This window comes from Diceros bicornis, chromosome 13 (genome assembly GCF_020826845.1).
Source record: "Diceros bicornis minor isolate mBicDic1 chromosome 13, mDicBic1.mat.cur, whole genome shotgun sequence".
NCBI classification, from domain to species: Eukaryota; Metazoa; Chordata; class Mammalia; order Perissodactyla; family Rhinocerotidae; genus Diceros; species Diceros bicornis.
This window is the reverse complement of record NC_080752.1, coordinates 42,672,521-42,692,468: the sequence shown is the minus strand read 5'-3', so window position 1 is coordinate 42,692,468 and position 19,948 is coordinate 42,672,521. Positions and strand designations below refer to the sequence as shown.

General features: G+C 48.8%; 1 protein-coding gene across 1 annotated transcript; it reads right to left on the bottom strand.

Annotated features, from left to right (window-relative positions):
• Nucleotides 1–1,781: 1,781 nt before the first annotated feature.
• On the bottom strand, nucleotides 1,782–14,302 carry NUDC (nuclear distribution C, dynein complex regulator). The gene is made up of 9 exons (XM_058553346.1): nucleotides 14,128–14,302; nucleotides 11,881–11,958; nucleotides 5,023–5,226; nucleotides 4,866–4,931; nucleotides 3,955–4,074; nucleotides 3,686–3,880; nucleotides 2,720–2,803; nucleotides 2,508–2,626; nucleotides 1,782–2,051 (listed from the first exon to the last, which is right to left on the bottom strand). Exons 1-9 carry the CDS (start codon nucleotides 14,206–14,208, stop codon nucleotides 2,000–2,002), a joined length of 999 nt encoding a protein of 332 aa, XP_058409329.1. The 5' UTR covers nucleotides 14,209–14,302; the 3' UTR covers nucleotides 1,782–1,999.
• Between the last annotated feature and the right edge of the window lie 5,646 nt (nucleotides 14,303–19,948).

The window sequence follows — 19,948 nt, the reverse complement described above, 5'->3', positions numbered from 1 at the left end:
GCAGTGTCTGTACCTGAGAAAGGTCTCACAAGTGGTTTCTGTCACTGTGAGGTTCTTCTAGGCAGGCTGGTCTGGACACCCCCTGCTGCCCCAGTTCACTGCCAGCAGGCTGGTCTGCTTCTGCCATCCCTGCAGTTTCCCCAAATCCCTGAGCGCTGTTAGCCCCCACCCAGCCTCATACCTCTTGCTCCCTCCACCTCTCCCTGGTGCTGACACGGCACTATGGTTCACTGTTATCTTCTTAGCTTTCCCAACAATCCTGGCGTGGGGTCACTCTTCTTTCACAGAGGTGGCGGCTAGGGCTCAGAGGGGTCAAGGAACTTAATGGGTCACGCAGCTGTTAACTGTGGCTCTGGAAACTGGCCTGTTGGCAATTCTGCCCCAAAGCCGGCAAGCTGATCTGCTTGAGGCAGAAGCAGGGTCTCCTCGTTTGGTCACTGGAGCCCAGCTGGGTTCAGAAGGATCCTACTCATCTCCTCCTCTCACACAGGAGTGTCTGTTAGTCGTCTTCCAGCAGTGAGGCCAGAGCAGGCCCACCAGCCCATTCTTGAATGATGAAAAAGCTGGAAGGTATCCAGGATCCCTTCTCTGCTTCCACCTCACCTGCAGCCCCACAGCCCTTTTTCTTGTCCCCATGGGGACCCTTTGGAAAGTGACAACTAAAACTGTACTTGTCTATCCAGTTTCCTATTGGACACACAGGATGGTCCCTTGGGGCTATGAGCATAGGGCCCAGTACCAGTGATAAAACTGGCCCCTTTCCTTAGGCTCTGCTGTGTCATCCAGGTCAAGGCCTCTCCACAATGGAAAATCACCACAGGGCACTGCAGCCCAGGGATGTTGCTGGACAGAGTAGCAGAGTGGTGCCATAGTCCCTTCACCCTTGCCTTGGCCCTAGAGCACTATATTCCAAACTCAGCCTTGAAAATCACTACTAGCATTCCCAAAAAAAGGAGTTTATCAATTTTGGAAAACCGACAAAGCTATGTACTGCATAGCTTCTTTTAAGTCCTTCATAAGCTGTTCTGAAATGTTGAAAGGACATGCTGTATTCCAGAAATTCAAGGGTTGCCCTCAGCCCACTGACAGAACACTCTGGGCAAGTCAGTCTAACCATTCTGACTGTAACCATAACCTCCGAAGTTCGGCAGGGGTCAGCTGTGGGGGCTGGATTTGGGCAGAGGCAAGCACCCCTCCAGCCCTAGCACTGCCTCCGCAGCTGACTCCGAGAAGCCCTAAAATCTGCAGAGGTCCAGGTCAGAGACACCAACAATAGGGCCCCACTGGACTTTACCCTGCCTCCCGGCCAGGTCCCTGCATCACACACACACACACACACACACAGCAGGTCTGAGGCCTGGGCAGTCCCCCGAGCCTTTGCTGCCCTCTGCTCCTAGGAAACAACAGTATGTAGTTTTAGAAACAGTTGATCCAGGGCTGAAGAACAGACCCACCACAGAGGGAAGTTGTCTTAGAGAGGAAATCGGAATCAACTAGTCCAGCTGGTCTTACACTTTGCTGAGTCATGGGCCCCTTTGAGAATCTGACATATGTTCAGGTCCCTGTAGCCAGAAAACCTCACCTTTGCTCAGAATCATAACAGACTAAAAGTCTTGTTTTAATCTTCTCTTTAAGTAATGAGAAGCAGTCCCAGAGAGGGACAAAGACTTGCCCTAGGTCACATGGCAGAATCTGGGCTAGAAGCCAAGCCCCCAGCTCCCTGGAGCAGCCATAGAGGCCTGTACTCCAGGGAAAGGCCAGAAGGAAGAGGACACAGGGAGAACTGGGTAAATAGTTTTAATGTGTAACAATAAGCCAACTGAGGAGGACAAGATCCCTCAATGCCCCAGCCCTTCTCTCATGATACCCTGGGACCTGTGTGCCTGGGCCAGTCCCATGCCTGCCCAGCCCCGAGGCCCCCAAGTCCCAGGGAAGGGGGGGGGGGAGAAGGTGGATGGCTAGGGGCTCAGCCTCAAGAGTTCAGGGAGGCAGATATGGGTTAGTTGAATTTGGCCTTGGAAAAATCCATCTCCGGATGCTGATCCATGAACCTGGGGAGGGAACAGGAAGGAGGTGAAACAGGCCATCCCTCTTCCCCAAAGTTAGTCCCTTCCTCCTAGCCCCCCATGTGAGGTCTAATCTCTTTAGAACCCTGAGCAACCTGGAGCCAGGCTGGGCAGGGGTGGGGCCCCAGGGTCTCTGAGGCCCATTTGAGCCCGAGGCTGGGAAGCTGAAGTGCCAATACCGGCACTGTTTTCCTGTAGGTGGCAATGGCCGCCTGTTATCTCTTCCTTCCTACCCGGAGGTGGCCTTGCCCTCAAGATGACCTCAGCAACTGATCAGGGTAGGCCAGCCAAGGCTATAAAGCCATAAACTTGGCTGGCTCATCCTGGAAGGTGCAGGGCAGCTCCTGTGTCCTGCTCAGTGACCCACTCGCTGCTGTCACCCAGGTCCAAGCCCCAAACGCCCCCCAAGCCCCCAAACCCACCCCTGCCCAAACTGCTTACTTCTTCAGAATCTCCTGTTTCTTCTGCTCATCTGAGGTGGGCAGCCCCATGGACTTCTGTCTCTGGTCATACATCATCTTTTCCACCATGCTGCGGGTCTCACTATCTAGGTCTGACAGCTAGGGGCAGGCAGTGACAGGGATAGTGAAGCTCTGGAGCCTCCTAGGCCCCTTACCTCCCAGCGAAAGCTCCCCCAAGCAGCCAGGGCTCACCTTGGAGTTCTCGGGGTTGATCTTCTTGGTATTAATCTCAGGATCACTGGATACCAAGCGGCTCCACCACTCCATCTTGTTGATCTGTGAGGAAGAAAGAGAACCACCAGGGGATAGGAGGCAGCTCACTGTGCCCCAGGAACCACCCCCAACCCTTCCAGAACCAAAGTCTCTCCCATGCACATCCTGCACCTGGGATCCAGGCAGGCCTGTGCTGGGACCTGGGGGAAAGATGAGCAAGACCTCTGCCCTCCCCAGTGGCAGAGGGACAGTACAAAACAGCATAAGGGGAAGAATAAAGCGTAGAGGGAGATATATTCACCTAGGGTGGAGGGAGAGAAGTTAGAGTGACACTTGGGCTGGCCTTAAGGGACACACAGGACACCCAATTAAAAAGCAGGGAAGGACATGCTAGGTGGGAGGAAAAGCAAGTGCACAGGCATGGACGGGTGAGTGAGAGGCAACCCCGCCATCGGGGTAGGCTGGGACAGGCCTCATGTGCCACGGGGAGCCTTCCTTGGACCCTTGGCACTTCACGGAGACCACGTTTATTTACTGGTGTCCGTGTCCCATCTCTCTGTAGGGAGAGAACATAGGCGTCCTGAGGCCACAGAGTTTACGTGTTGTTCTTGTTCTCTCTCCAGCACTCACAACAGTCTCTGGCACATAGTAGGTATGCAGGTATTTGCTGAAGTGAATGCCTGTACAAGCCTAATAGGAAGAAAGGCTTTGGGACCAAAGACTGTTTCAATCCTGACTCCACTCCTTCCTAGAGGTAGGAGCCTGGCCAAATCTTTGAGCTGCCCTTTTCCTGACTCTAAAATAGGACAGACCTACTTTAAAAAGTCTTGTTGTGAGGATTAAATAAGATATGCCCACCAGGCCCCCAGCATGGTCCCCGAATGAGCAGACGCCCTCCCCTCTTCCTCTATCGAGATGCAGGCCAGGAGGCCGGGCCTCTCGCACCTTCTCCAGATGCACCGTCACCACCTTGCCGTCCTCAATGAGCCACGAGCTCTCCTCCACCTTCACCTCATTGTAGAGCTCCCCGTCAATGATCGCCGGTTGTCCCTTGAGCCCCACCCGGAGGTGCCGCCGCTGGATGTCCACCACCACGTCCTTTCCCTTCAGCCGGAAGTTCACACAGAAGGGCACTGCCAGCTGCATGGGGCAGGGGCAGTCAGGAGGGGCCCCAGGCTGGCTCCCTAAACTCCACCCTGGTCCCTGCCACTCACGTCCAGCTCTGACAGGGTCTGGGTCCAGCGGTAATTGGGCAGGTCTGCCCCGTTGCCGAGGTTGGGCTTCAGTTTCCCTTTATCCTTCTCGTCCTCCTCCTCTTCATCCTCCTCCACCTCCTGCTCATAGTTGGGGTGCTCAGCTACTTACCTGACAGACACAGACTGAACCCCACTGGGCATAGAGCCACAAAATGAAAAAGACCTGGTCCCTGCCCACTCTATGGCCCACTGGGAGCCAGCAGTTAAACCTGGTTCTGATCTCTGCCTGAGAGCTCAGACTGTTATAGCATATGACAAAGGACCCAGCTGGGGGACTGTGACAGTCATAGATAGACGCATAGGATCCAGCTGGGGGTCCAAGCCAAGGGACTCTGGAAGAAGGCCCAGCACAGAGCAGAAGGTCACAAGGTGGCCATGAGCAGGGTTGTCCTAAAATAAAACCAGGCTGCCAAATGACCAATTTCCTTTTTCTATGTCTATAGAGTTGAGACCCCTAGTCTCAGATCAGAACCTCTGGAAAGCTAAATAAATGCCCCAAAGATTGCTTGGGAAGCTGGACTCGAGTCATCGGGAGGAGCCCTGCAGAGCATACCCCAAGATGTGTCAGAGTATTCCACCATCATAAAGGGCCAGGCGGGGCCCACACACCCCAGCCCACCAGTCTGGTACCTGTACCAGCACTGCCCTCTGTGGCTCTTGGGATTTTCTGGCAAAGCTTAAGGCCAGTGGGTTTTGGGTTTTTTAACCCAGACTCTTTGGTCCAGTGTTTCTGAGTAGGATAGGATCCTCAAAGCTGGGAGGGGGGGGTGTGGATGTAGCGGAGTGCATTCCAGAGAAAGGGAAAGGCTGGAGAGTCCCTGGAAGTTCCCAAACCTCTGGCTAATCCCAAGTACCCCAGTCCACCTCACCTGCTTCCCTGATGAGCCAAGGCTGCCATTCTTGAGCTGGGCCTCATGATTCTCTGCATCCTTTTTCTGTGGCAAAGGGCAGAGCAGTTGGAAAGAGCATCCCCACTTCCAGTGCCAATAGGAATCAGGGAGGCAGGGGAAGGAAGTCCACTCTTACCCGGTCAATCTCCAGCTGTAGCCTCTCTGCCTCCTCATCTGTCAGCTCCTTGATCTGGGGCCCAGAGGTCTCTGACTTGGCCTCCTTGGCCAGCCTGGCTGCCCGCTCTGCCTTCTCCCGCCGCTCAGTTTCCTGCCGAGCTCTCTTCTCCCGCCGGGCCTTCTGTGCCAGTTGGTTGTGGTGGTTGAAGGTCTGTGTGATGAGCTAGGGAAGGAAGAGAAGGCAATGAGGCGTCAGGGCAGGGGACAATGTCCCAAGGCCTGGAGTCCAGTCCCACCTCTACCTGGGTAAGGCACGGCCCTCAGAACCTCAGTTTCTCATCTATAAAGTAGGAGTAATATAGACCCAACTCACAGAGTCGTAATGAGAATACCTGCGCAGTACTCGGCTCAATAAACAGTGGCTAGTTTAAAAAATATCACAGTCTAGTGACTAAGAGTATGGATACTGAAGTTGGACACCCTGAGATCTAATCCAGGGTTTGTCACATGCTAGCTATTGTATTTTTGGCAAATTCCTTAACCTGTGAGAGTCTCAGACTCCTCATCAGTGTGAAGATCAAATGAAAAGTGCTCTAAAAGTCCTCCACTACAGAGCGAGGCTGTCAGAAGCAGAATTCCAGCCTCAACCCCTCTGAGAAGCCTTTCCTGAGCTCTCAGGCCCACCCTGACCTGCTCCCCGACTGGTCTCTCTTACCTGTGTACCTGACTCCTGACCGCAGCCCTAGCCGTGCAGCACTCAGCACCACGTCCAGAACTGCCACATTAGCAGGAAACCAGAGAGAGCTTTCTTAAGGGAAGAGGCTAGTCTCTTCCTCTCCTCAGCCTGTGAACTATCAATTTCAAATCCTTTCTCTCCCACTATGCCTTCCCAGGATGTTTCCAATCCACATCCTGATAGGTGGCTTCCCTGCTGCCCAAGAGCTACCCCAATACTATTGTCACCTGTCACTATCCGGCTGTGTGGCCTTGGACAAGTGAACAACTTTGACATTTTCTAAGCCCCCGTTTCCTCACCTGTCATGAAGATTGAATATAACAGACACTTGTCAAGAGCCGGGCACAGTCCTTGCCACATCACTGCCACATATAAAGTGATGGCTTCCCAACACCCCTTGCGTGGCTGAGGCTAACCCAATGTCAGCTGGTGGGGGGTGGGGAGAAGTAATTTCTCTGCTATAAAAATACAATGGGAGGGGCCGGCCCAGTGGCATAGTGGTTAAGCTCCGCTTCAGTGGCCCAGGGTTTGCAGGTTCGGATCCCGGGCGTGGACTGACGCACTACTCATCTAGCCATGCTGTGGCAGCATCCCATATACAAAATAGAGGAAGATGAGGACAGATCTTAGCTTAGAGCTACTCTTCCTTAGCAAAAAGAGGAGGACTGGCAATGGATGTCAGCTCAGAGCCAGTCTTCCTCACACACACACACACAAAAAACCAATGGGAGAGATGGCTCCACCCCACTGTTTATACCAGTAGCTCCAAAGTGTGGGTCCCCCGACCCGCAGCATCAGCACCACCCAGAATTTGTTAGAAATGTTATATCTCAGGCCTCACTCCAGACCTACTGAATCAGAAATTCCGGGGGGGGGGGGGGGGGGGGGGGTGGAGGGAGTAGCTCAGCAATCTGTATCTTTAACAAGCCCTCCTGGCCAATTCTCATGCATACTTGAGAGTCACACCTAGATTTGAGTTCCTGGTCTACTCCTACCTGTGTGACCCTGAGGTCATCTCTCTGTGCTTCTGTTTTATTATTTCTGAAAGCAGTCTTGCATAAGCTGTTATTTGCCTAGAATGTCCTTGTCCCTACTCCCAGGTCACCTGGCAAACTCCTACTTATCCTCTAGGACCAGCTCAAATGTCTCGAGTTTCACCTCTTCACCTTCAACAGGCCCAGGAAGATACCCAAATTAGCAAAGCCAACTCTTTGTTGACCCACACACCTGGAGAAGTCTCGCAAGGTACTCACCACGTGATCAGTGGTCAACAAACCATCTTTCAAGCACCTCTGAGCCAGAGCTGGAGGGATGGAGGGGTCTGCAAGAGCTGAGGGGTCTACGTGGGGCTCTGGGTCACTGAAGTCACCCATGGGCTCCCAGACCTAGGGTTCCACCAAATGCCCTGTGGCTTCTCATTCATTTGATGCCAATTCCTCCCACTACTCCAAACCCCTAACCTCATGCCACACTGCAGGAGCTCCATACTCTACAAGATTAAAGGGCACCAAAAGCGCCCCCAAACCAAATGGGTTAACAAAATGGGGTGTATGTGAGAGAGAAATGAGCCACCTGAAGGCCATTCTGCTGTCAATAGAAAGAGACAATTATGCCAGCAGAAGCTGTTCTACCACAGGGCCTTCGTCCCAAGTCCCTAATCAGGAAGACCTTGAACTCAAGCCCTTTGCCAACCAGTGGCCAAGGGGAGGCGGGAGCAGGGCCCTCCCCTCTCCCAGCTCCAGTGAATCATGTTACATCCCATTTGTTCAGTTCCTGCCTAGCTCCTGGAGGTTATTTGAGGGCAGAGCTGAACCACCAGACAAAGTCAAATCCAATCACAGCAGCCTCTGACCCCTCCTCCCAGTCTCCTCCCACCAGCTTTACCCAGGCCAAGCCCCAGGCAGAGACCCCTGGGAGTATGTAGCCTACTCAGAGGTCCCAACTGGCAGGCTACCACAGAGTCAAGCTTCTGTCACTGGGAACCACAGCCCAGCAGAGTGGGGAATGGGTGAGAAGGGCTGGGCCAGTTTTAGAAGACAGGCCCCAGACTGCTCAGTGGGCATACCTAAACACAGGCTTTCCCTGACCTAGGCTGGGTGATGGGGGAGTGGTTCCCACCAGCCTGGCCAGGGAAGACCCTGAGATATTTAAATGGAATCCAAAAGCACGAGGTCTTGAACCTGACCATGGTGGGGGCGGGGGGGATAAGGGTGTGTGCACCCCCAACACATCTGAGAAATGACACACTCCTGTTCTAAAACTTCATATAAATGGAATAATTCAATATGCGCTCTTTTGTGTGTCTGTCTTCCTTTAAAAGGCTGAATAATATTCCATTACATGTATATAGGACATTTTATTTATTCATCCGCGTCAATGGACGCTTGAGTTGCTTCCACCTTTTAGCTATCGTGAATAGCAGTGCTTATGAACACGGGTGTACAAATCTCTCTTCAAGACTTTACTTTCAATTCTTTTGGATATCTAGAAGTGGGATTGCTGGATCATATGGTGGTACTATTTTTAATTTTTTGAGGAAGTGCCATACCGTTCTCCACAGCAGCTGCACCATTTTACATTCCCACCAACAGTGCACAAGAGTTCCAATTTCTCCACATGTTCTCCAACACTTGGTGTTTTCTGGTTTTTTTGATAGAGGCCATCCTAATGGGCGTGAGGTGATATCTGTGGTTTTGATTTGCATTTCTCTGATTAGTGATGTTGAGCATCTTTTATAATAAGTTTTTAAAGAGCTACAATATTTCTCTTTTACCAGCAACATCTGAAGAGTATCCTTTTTTCCACATCCCTGTATGTAATGTTGTTTTTTTTACATTTTGTCAGCTTGACAGGAAAAAAAGGGCATCTCACTGTTTCTTCGCCTAGATTTCCTCGATTACTAGTGAATTTGAGCATCTTTTCATATGCTCTTTGGATTTGCTCTTCTTAGAATTGCCCATTTTTCTGTTTATCCTTTTCTCATCAATTTACAAGAGTTCCTGAATATTAAACTAGCTATTATGGGGCTGGCCTGGTGGCGAGCCCCATAGTAGTTAAGTTCACATGCTCTGCTTGGGCGGCCCAGGGTTCGCAGGTTCAGATCCCGGGCAGGGACCTACACACCACTCATCAAGCCATGCTGTGGCAGCGTCCCACAGACAAAATAGGAGGAAGACCGGCATGGATGTTAGCTCAGGGCCAATCTTTCTCAAGCAAAAAGGGGAAGATTGGCCACAGATGTTAGCTCAGGGCCAATCTTCCTCACCAAAAAAAATAATAATAAAAATAAATTAGCTATTAAATTTTATCTGTCCTCTGCATTCCACATTTTTTCCAAATCTAATATTTTTCAATTGACTTTATATGTCATTATGTCTCTTTTGCCATACACAAGTTCTCAATGTTTGAAGAGGCAAACAGCTACCTTTGCTTTTATAGCTTCTACTTTTCTAATCTTGCAAGGCCTCCTCCACACAAAGATTATACATAGTTTTCTAGCTTTCCTTACAAGACTCCTCTTGATCTGCAATTTATTTTTACATATGAGTAAAACAGATAGTACACTTTTGGTTTTTTTACAAACAGCCAGTTGTAGCAACATGACTTATTAAATCATCCTTTGCCTTATGAACTAAGTTACCATATTAGATATATTAAATTCTCATATAGTCTAGACTTTTTCTAAGTTTTTCTATTCAGCTTCACGGGTCCATTTGTCTCTTTCTATGTCAATAACATACTGATTTGATCATTATGGCTTTACTCAAATCCACAATCCCTTATTCATAATTCCTAGCCCCAAAAGCTATAAAAACTAGAAGTTTTTTTTTTTTTTGCAGGTAAAGATTCACCCTGAGCTAACATCTGTTGCCAATCTTCCTCCTTTTTTTTCTTTTTCTCCCCAAAGCCCCAGTGCGTGGTTGTATTTCCTAGTTGTAAGTCGTTCTAGTTCTTTTGTGTGAACTGCCACCACAGCATAGCAACTGACAGATGGGTGATGTGGTTCCACAACCAGTAAACAAACCCGGGCCGCTGAAGCAGTGAGGGCCGGACTCTAACCACTAGGCCATCAGGGCTGTACTTTATAAGTTTGTAGCATGAGGGTATTAGTCTTCATATCTCCTACTTGGTATGAATATTGATATACATTTCTCTGCAGAAATATTAATGTTTCATTACAGGATGCTGTTCATGACCTCTGGACTGGAGTATTGTATGTAATGTACAGTATATGCACTGTAGTGCCTCCTAAAATCCAAAGAATTCGAAATCCCAAAACACATCTGGCCCCAAGAGGTTCAAAAAAGGGATCGTGACTTGTATTCTCACATGCCAGCCACTTCATTTATACCACCTCCTTTTATCCTCACAACAGCCCTGTGAAGTGAGGATTACCCCCGCTTAAAGGTAAAAAAAATGAGGCTCAGAAAGAAAGTGATTCACCCAACACCACACAGTTGTCGAGCCGGGAGTCGGGGGAGACCAGGATTCGAACTCACATCTGCTAGACTCCAGGGCCCATGCTCTTAACCACTGCACTTGGAAATGATGTATCTGGTGGCCCTGCACACAGTAGGTGCTCAACACAAAGGAGTTACTGTGTTACAACTGGAGACCAGGTGGGAAGGCTGGACAGGTTTCTGCCTACCTGAGAGTTTGACCAACCTACTGGGAAAGAACTGACTCTAAGGGAACATAAAGAGCCAAGGAACATGACAAGGTCTAAGAGGGGACCAGCTGACATCCAATATATGGCAGCAACTATCATCCTCATGATACTTCTGAGAGAACACTTCTTAATACTATCCATATCTCTCTTCTTCCAGCTACCTTACTCATCTTTCATACCTTCCTCAGGAAGTCTTCCTTCAGCCCCCAACCTGGGTTAATCCCATCATTTTATGCTCCCAGGGCTTCTGCCCTAACATCCACCAGTTCCTCATTATCTTTTTTTTTTTTTGGGGGGGGGGGCTACCCTGTGAGATCCATGAAAACAAAGCACATGTCTGTATTCACCTCTGCAATCTGGAAGGGTTTGGCATAGTACCTAACACAGGCAAAGTGTTAGGTGTTCAATAAATATTCATTAAATGAATGAATGATGACTGCTGATATTATAAGGCAGTCAGGCCCCCAGAAAAACAGGAGGTGCTAATGCTAATAGAGAAAGAATATTTGAGCCAGAAGGGGTCCTACAAGTCAGTGAGCCACCTTCTTCCATTTTACAGATGTGAAGATTGAAAGGACCAAAGAATTGGTAGGAAATCAAGGTGGCCATACAGTTAGACCAAGAACCTGAGACTCCTACTCCCAGGCCAACATGTCTATGACAGAGTAGCCTCAGATTATCAAGGAACATTACAAAGCATACCAGCTTGTTAGAATCCCAAAACCACAGAAAGCAGTTTGCAAAACGTCTCCTCCTTGTTACTATTTCTCTATGTTTACTACGTTTCCTTATTACTATGTTTAAGTGAAAACAAATATCAAGGTTATAAAAATCATAGTTCAATGAGGTGACATCTTCATGATTTACCAATCTTCAAAAATGTAATTACAACCTCAGTACACAGCAGGAAGTTCAAGGTCTCAGAACCTGCACCACAAAACACCATTCCCAAATCCTTGAACTTCGGGTCACAGCATCTGGGAAGACTGGGATTGTTGTCTTTGAGTTTTCCTATACTTGTCTTCTGAGCTCAATTTCTAACATTTACCTACTCTCATCTCCCAGCTAAGTAATTAGATAAAACCTCCTCAGTGGAAAAGGAACCAAGAAGCATGGTGTCAGGGGCAGAAGGCAGTTTTACAACAGACTCTGGTTCCAACCCTGGCTCTCTCACAACTCAGCTCAAGACTTTGGACAAAGTGCCAAACACCCCCAAGCCAATTTCCTCATTTGTAAAATGGGGATAGTAACACCTGCCCCTCTTGAACCACTGAAGGGTCATGGGAGACATGATAGATAAAGACCTGGCAAGAAGAGGGGCTTCAATAAATGACAGCTTGTTTCCCCTCCCCAACTTCTCACCCTGAGCATTTCACTTCTGCTGAAGATTATTACTATTATGCCAAAGGAAGGCCAGGTGAGCTTTTCTTCTAAGAAGAGCTGCCCAAGCGACAGTGGCTCCCAACACTCACCTTTTCTGCTATCCCCTCTTCTCCTCCAACGAAAAAGTCTGTTTTGCGCCGAAGAAAGCTGAAGAAAGTGTTCACAAGCTGCAAGAAGACAAAGAACGACACTGTGGAGATGCCATATCGGGAGCCCCTCAAGTGCACAGAAGCCAACTTCCTTACCCTAGGAGGAAACTCAGGACTTGACTGTTTCACACCTGAGCCTCCCAACTAAGGAAACATCCTCCTCAACAGGCCCTACTTTTGTCACTTCTGCCAGGAAGTCTAACCTGACCTTATCTAGATCACATGAAGGGCAGATTTCTCATTTCTTGTTTGTATGTTTGTGTTTCATATTCCTTGTGGCGCTAGAAGCAGCCTGAAGGTATGGACCACTCCTCTGCATCCAGGGCTTGAAACACCAGGGCCCACCTTTCCTCTCCAGATGGTAAACAGCCTATCCAGAGGGGCAGTGGCCGAGTTAGTGGGACAGAGGTAGGAGGAAGGGAACAAACGAAGCCACTTCAAAGATTAAGACCAACTAACTCTGGCTGGGTACCAGTCTAGCCAAGTGGTTAAGGGCATGTGTTTTGAATATCAGACTGACATACATCAGCTCTGTGACCCTGAAGAAGTTTCTTAATTCTGCAAAACAGGACAGCAGCAGGACCTACTTCTACAGATCTTGTGAGGATCAAACGAGGTAATGGAGGTGAGATCCTTAACAGTCTCTGGCCCAGAGCAAGAGACCCCCTACCAAAGAGTTAACTCCTCACAAGTAGGCTTATTCTGTCTACATCCCCAATGCCTGGCACCAGATCTGTCTCAGAGTACATGCTCAGCAGAATTTCTGCTGAATGACGAGATCTAGTGGTGACCTAGGGCTAGCACATATAAGCCTTTTTATTTGCCCAAGTGAGTGGTTCTAAATCCGATGCTAGAACTTATCTCAATGGTTTCAATTCCTGCTTCTAGGCACTTTTTCAATTCACTCAAAAATGAACTCACTCTCAAATCCAGTTTTGTGTCAACAATTTAGGGGGTGGGGGAGGGAGCCTTTCACACTTGCAAATTAGTAACACTCTTCCCACCCCAAAGGGCTTAGGAGTCCTTGGTCACCACAAGCACCTGAGTGAATGAGAAGGAAAAGCTCAATAAAAACTTGTCCCCAGCGAGACACAGAATGGGCAATGGACTGTGGAAAGCACGCTGGCCTAAGGAGTCTGGTCCCCTCTAGATCAAGAGCCTTCTGGATGATCTTGGGCAAGTTCCTTCAATTTCTTTATAGAATGACACTTCTAGACTTATCTTGATAGGCTTTTCTATGTGTAACCTTCTGTTTCTGATCCAAAAACCCAACTCCAGAATCTATGCTGGTTGGTCCTTATCGTTCATACACTATGTGTGTCTGGTCACTATGCATGAATTATGCTTTTGAAAAGCTCTTTCTAAGCTCCATCAGGGCAAGGACAGGTTTCTGCTCATGTCTGTATCCTCACATATCCCCAGACACCCAGTCCAGTGAGTGTCTGGTACACATCAATCACTCAACAAACACTTGAATGAACACGCCTGACTGCCGGGAATTCCTCAGTGTTCTCCACTTCAAGACACTACTACTACTGTCCTACAAATATTCAGGAAATAGGGCTTTGTAGCTCTATCTCAAAGAAACTGAGGCTTGGAGATGTGGAAAGGTCCCAAGTTGGGAGGTGGTGGAAACCAATTGTGAACACAGGCCTCCTACTGCCCCATTCAAGGCCTAAAAAGACCATGTGCTACTATCACCCCGCCCGCCCCCCCCCCCCACGGCACACATTCTTTGCACCCATTCTTCGGTTCGCTCCAAGTCGTGGTAGATGCAGATCTCAACGTCTGGGATGGTTCGTCCTAAGGGATGCTCTTCGGGGCGGCCATCAGAGGGGCAATGGAGCCGGAAGGGCGGGAACGGGGTGGGTTGCAGGAGTGTGAATCCAAAGACTCTGAGGGTTTTCCAGGGACGGGTTCAGGGACGCCGGAGTTGCTAAGATAGGAACTACTACTGAGGAGCGCCGGAGGCCCAAGACTGATACGAAGGGGGCAAGTCGCGCAGCGCGGAGGCCAGACCGGAAGCTGGGATGCGGTGAGAATGTGGCGGGATCCCAGAAGCCCGTGAGGCCCAGGGGTGGGACTCAGCCCTCGAAGGCAGATTAGGGCGGAGGGAGCGTGGCTCGGGCCGCCCGAGTGGGCAGGCGCCGCTGGACCAGGCCGGGCCGACGCCGCGCGGGCCGTTACCTCCTGCACGCCGCCCTCGTGCTGCTGCGCCATGGCCAGCAACATGCCGTCGAATCGCTCCTCCTCCTGCTCTCCGCCCATCGCGCCGGCCACCAGGCACGCTCACAGATCCGAGCTCTTCACTCGCGTCCCGCGCTCTCCCTGCTCCTCCGCGTCGCGTCGGGCCCAACGGCTCCGATCCTGCGCCTTCCGCAGCGGAGCCGGAAACACGCAGGCTCCCCGCCGCCCAGCTCCGCCTTCTCGCCTTCTCTTCCCGCCTCCCTCCGGGCCCGTGGCCATTGACCGCGCGGCAAACAGCCCGCTCCACCGGCCATTGGTCAACTTGGTGAGCCAATCAACGAGCGCGTCCGTGAAGCGGTGGGAGGAGCCGAGGGCCCAGGAGTTTGGCGTGAGTTGCTATGGTCACTGGATGCTTTAGAGCCTTCCAGAAAGCTCTGGGCTCAAAGCTAGCGGGGTTGGAAGTTGCAAAGGTATGAACTTTGCTCCTACTCCTTGAGAGTAACCTCCCAGCTTGTAGAAGGGTGAAGCTGAAAGTGTCCTTAGTCATCTCTTCCAATCCTTTATATGAAGCAATTGAGGCCCAGAGAGGAGGAGGGACTTGCCCAAAGGACAGCCTACCAACCGCCTCATCACCTACTCGACCAAGGCGGGCTTCATGGGCATACAAACTGTGTGGTCCTGAGGGCTGGGGTTAGAAGGGCTGGGTGCTTGGTTTAATACTCTTCTGCTGCAGTCTTAAAATTCTTAATAATTTTTGAACCAGAGACCCCCACATTTTCATTTTGCATTGGGCCCTGTAAAGTATGTAATGAGTGGGATATTCGACCTTCACTCGTGTTAACGTGGGGGGCACAGATCCCAGCTATCTGAAGCCAGCCCCTCCCCTCTTGCAGTGAATTTCAACATCTTTGCCTTTTCAAGCATTCTGTCCTTGCAATTATCCTTTTTTTAATCTCCTGAATCACAAATTTCTTTCTTCTGGATCATTCTCTTCAATTTACAAACTTGCTTTAATTTCACTTATTTTTTTACTATTTTGTGACTCTACATTCTCCACCTACCACCCCAATTTCCTTTTTTTTTTTTCTTCCTCAAAGTCCCAGTAGATAGTTGTATGTCATAGTTGCACATCCTTGTAGTTGCTGTATGTGGGACACAGCCTCACCATGGCTGGAGAAGAGGTGTGTCGGTGCATGCCTGGGATCCGAACCCGGGCCACCAGTAGTGGAGCGAGTGAACTTAACTGCTAAGCTTCGGGGCCGGCCCCCGCCCCAATTTTCAATTCTCATTCTCAGCAAACCTTGAAAAGATTTCTATACTTGTTTCTCCACTTCCTCACTTTCCATCTCTCCTCAATTTAATCAGCCTTTTCTTAAAAGACTCTGACCAAGGTTACAATGACCTACATGTTGCCAACACCAGTGGACCACTATTGTCTCGCTGGACTTCTCAGCTGCATTTGACACAGTTGACCCCTTCTTCCTTCTATAAACAATTTTTTTCCTTAGGCTTCTCTTATGGATGGAATTGTGTTCCCCCCATATTCATAAATTAAAGCCCTAACCCCCAATGTAGCTGTTTTGGGAGATAGGGCCATTTAAAGAGGTAATTAAGGTTAAATGAATTCATAAGGGCGGGGTCCTAATCCAATATGACTAGTGTCCTTACAAGAAGAGGAAGAGACACCAGGAACTTGTGAGCACACAGAGGAAAAGCCGTGTGAGACAGCTATCTGCAAGCCAAAGAGAGAGGCCTCAGGAGAAAGCAAACCTGCCAACACCTTGATCTTGGACTTCCAGCCTCCAGAATTGTGAGAAAATAAATTTCTGCTGTTGAAGTCACTCAGTCTGTGGTATTTTGTTATGGCAGCCCTAGCAAACTAATAGAGCTTCTGTGTCACCACACTTACCTGGTTTTCTTCCTGCCTCACTAACACTCTTTCTCACATCCTGTCCTACCCACACTTGCAAATGTTGGGGGCTCCATCCTTTGCCCTCTGCTCTTTTCCTTTCTCTCTGCACTTTCTCTGTAGGTGATCTCATGACATCTCTGGCCCAGACCTTTCCTGAGCTCCAGCTTCATGTATCTACCTACCTCCTGGACAGACATCTCAAAATTCACATGGCTTTGGGAAGATGTAAAAGTTCTGATGATGGATGGTGGTGACGGCTGCACAACAATGTGAGTGTATTTAATGCCACTGAACTATACACTTAAAAATGGTTACATGGTAAGTTTAATGTTATGTATATTTTACCACAATAAAAAAATTTGTAACTTTATGAGACACTTTGAACTCTGACTAGATATTTGATTATATTCAAGAATTATTGGGCCGGCTCTGTGGCTTAGCGGTTAAGTGCGCGCGCTCTGATGCTGGTGGCCCGGGTTCGGATCCCGGGCACGCCCCAAGGCACCACTTCTCCGTCCAACCCGAGGCCGAGTCCCACGTACAGCAACTAGAAGGATTGCTCCTTCTATGACATACAACTATCTACTGGGGCTTTGGGGGGAAAAGATGAATAAATAAAATCTTTAAAAAAAAAAAAAGAATTATTATTTTAAAAAAACTAACATGGCCAACACTGATACTCCCACACACACACATTAAGTCCTTCTGAAGTCTTCTCCATAGAGTTAAATGGCCCCTTCAAGCAATGATTGCCAAAGCCCAAACCTCCACTCATCTACCCATTTGCACAAGCCAAAATCTAGCCTTATCTTATCCATTAGTAAGTCCTGTCAGCTCTCCCTCCAAAATATATCCTGATTCTCTCCACTTCTCACCTAGCCATGCGAAGCAAGGTGCTGTTACTACTCCAGTATAAACCAGCATCATCTCTTGCTCGAACTACTCCTATAGCTTCCTAGCTGGTCTCCTTACTCCGTTCTTGTCCCTTTGTAGTCCATCCTCCACCCAGCAGCCAGAGCAATCCTTCTAAAGGATAAGCCAGATCTTGTTACTCCCTTGCTTAAAATTAGCCCTTCACGGATTGCCATTGCATTCAGGATAAATTCCAAACTCCCAACCATGGCCTCTGAGGAGCAACACTGTCAAGGCCCTGCCTACTTCTCCAGCCTCATCTTGTCCCACACTTGCCTTCACTCACCAGGCTCCCTCCCAACTGGCGGCTTTCACTTCCCAGAATGCGCTGTCCTAGTTCCTAGGCCTTTGCCAGCCAACTTGTTTTCATCCATCAGGTCTCAACCCAAATGCCCTTCCTCTGTGAGGCCTTTACTGACCCTGATATACAGAGCAATTCTCCATCTCCATGTGTTTACTTTCAAAGTGCCTTGTGCTCATCCTCTGTAATTACTTACTACAATTGAAATATATGATTAAGAAATTTTGGTTCTACATCCATCTCCTCTCACTGGAATATAAACATAATCAAAGATAGAGCTTGTCTGATTCATCCAAACATTCAGCTCAGAGTCTCAAATGTTGTAGACCCTCAGTAAATATCTGGAGAATGGACAAATGGTCTTTGCTTGATACTATTGCATCTCATTACATAACTTATCAATAAATATTGGTAAAATTTATTGACTTATTAAGTACCCAGTAGTGTACTGAACATTTTACAAACATTACTTGACTTAACACAATGCTCCTATGTTACTGTCCCCATCTGAGAGATGAAAAAACAGGGACAGACAAGTGAAGTCTTGTGCCCAAGGTCACAGAGCTGAAAAGGTAGGACCAGGATTCAAACCCATGCAGCCTGTCTCCAGAGTGCACACACTAACCTACTTCACCTTAGAGTTCTGTCTCCCTGAATTGGCATTCTGATTTTATACATCAGCCCCAGACGGTTATTTGATGTGACTCTTCCCTGAGAAACCAAGGCCTGATCTTGGACCCTGGTGAATTTACTAAGATAATGAATGTCCCCCTCTTGGTGACCAATCAGTCTCCCCTAGTGACCTCTGACCCCATCTACATTTGAACACCACTAATGGCAGGCAAGTGGCTGATTACACCAACCGTGCTAAGTGCTCTCTGAAGGGTGTGGACTAGATGACAGGGAACTCAGGGAGGGAGCAATTTATTCTTCCGAACAGGTGGAGAGGGCAAGACAGGAAACCTGCACTAGAGCAGTAATGTTTGAGCTAGACCATTAAGGGTGACCAGGAGCTTACCAAGCAGACAGGGTAAGGGAAAGGCATCCCAGGTGGGGGAACAGCATGGGCAAAAGCTGGGAGGCACAAAGGTGCATGACATGTTCAGGAAACGAAAAGGTGCCCAGTGCTGGCTCTCTGACTCCCAGTTCCAATGCTTAACCCATGCCCCCTGCAGCCCAGGATCTCCCAGCTGCCCCTTCAATTAGTCTGAGGACTCGGTGCACAACAAAAACAAACGTGCATCCTGGGCATAGGATTGCAGAGCATTTTCACATACATTATCTTATGGAGTGTCCTTTAATTTTACAGATAATGCAGTGCTTGACACACAGTAGGTGCTCAATAAATGTCACTTGTTATCATTCTTAGGATGTTGATGATTATTGTTCCTGCTTGGACAGTAACACCCCCATCCTATTGTTGCATGAAGATTAACTGAAATAATTGTTGTGAAAGTACTTGGTAAACCGTAGAGTGCTGTACAGATGGGAAAGCATTGTCATGAACTTTTCCTCCAGAAAGTCTTCCAAATTCCAGCTCCTTAGCCCCCCGTACCATTTGAGCATTCCCGCCCACCACTGATGTGGCGTCCTGGCTCCCTTGTTAGAGCTACTGAGAACGGGGCTGTCTCTCCCTCCTCAGAATGGGGCCTCCTCGGGGCTGGCCTGTGTCACCCCAATTAGATTTGGGGTTCCCAAGGGCAGAGCTGTGTCTCCCCCTTTAGACTGGGGTCTCCTGAGGGTTGACCTATGTCTCCTCCTTTAGACTGAGGGCAGGGCCTAGGCAGAGGGCAGCTGATGGACCATTTTCTCCCACAGAGGCCTCCTACTTCTCTGAGTGAGTGGCCCCAGTCAGGCTCTGGGCTATAGAGATCCCAGCTGAGGCCTTTCCTCACCCTCCAGGGCCTCCAGGACTAGCACCCTGGTCTTCAGGCCATACACAGGAATCAGAAAACACAGTTCCCCACAGTGCAAAAAACGCAAGACTTAAAACCTGGAGACCTAGCTTCCAGCCCAGCCTTACCGTGACCCCCACAGAGGGGTCTCCTCCCTTCTCTGGGTCTCCTCCTCTGTAACCTCATCCTCTAGGAAATGAGGGTAAAAAAGCAACAACAATAATAGGGACAATTTCCCTCCTTTATGGAGCACTTGCTGTGTGCCAGGCACGTGTGTCCTCACAAACACCTCACTTGAGTCTCACTAGCACCCAGGAAAGGCACTATTAGAGGCAGATTTTCTGTGAGGCTAATGAGGCTTGAATTCCAGGGCCTGCACGGGCCCATCCAAGGCACTGGGAGAGACCCCAGCAACGTCTTCTTAGGGTCAAATACATATATATTTTTTCTTTTTAATTTGCAAAGATAAAATTTTAAAACTACAATTGTTTAAAAACCACTGTTTCTTCCCACTCTATCCCACTTCCCAATATGAATTATTCCCAAGACACCTAGAATTACGTGCGTGGTGGAGGAGAAAAAAATTTGTGTGGATCAAGAAGCCAATCTGTGCAAAATTCTTTCAATCATCACGAAATTGTCATTTCATATTGACACCAACTCAAAAAAGGAAGTTCTCTTGTATAAGAAATATGCAGGCTATGCAATTATAAATGCTCCATGCATGTTTTTCTTTTTTGATAGGAATTACACAAAGTAGAAATTATCAAAATTCCTACTACAAACCTATAAGCAGCACGA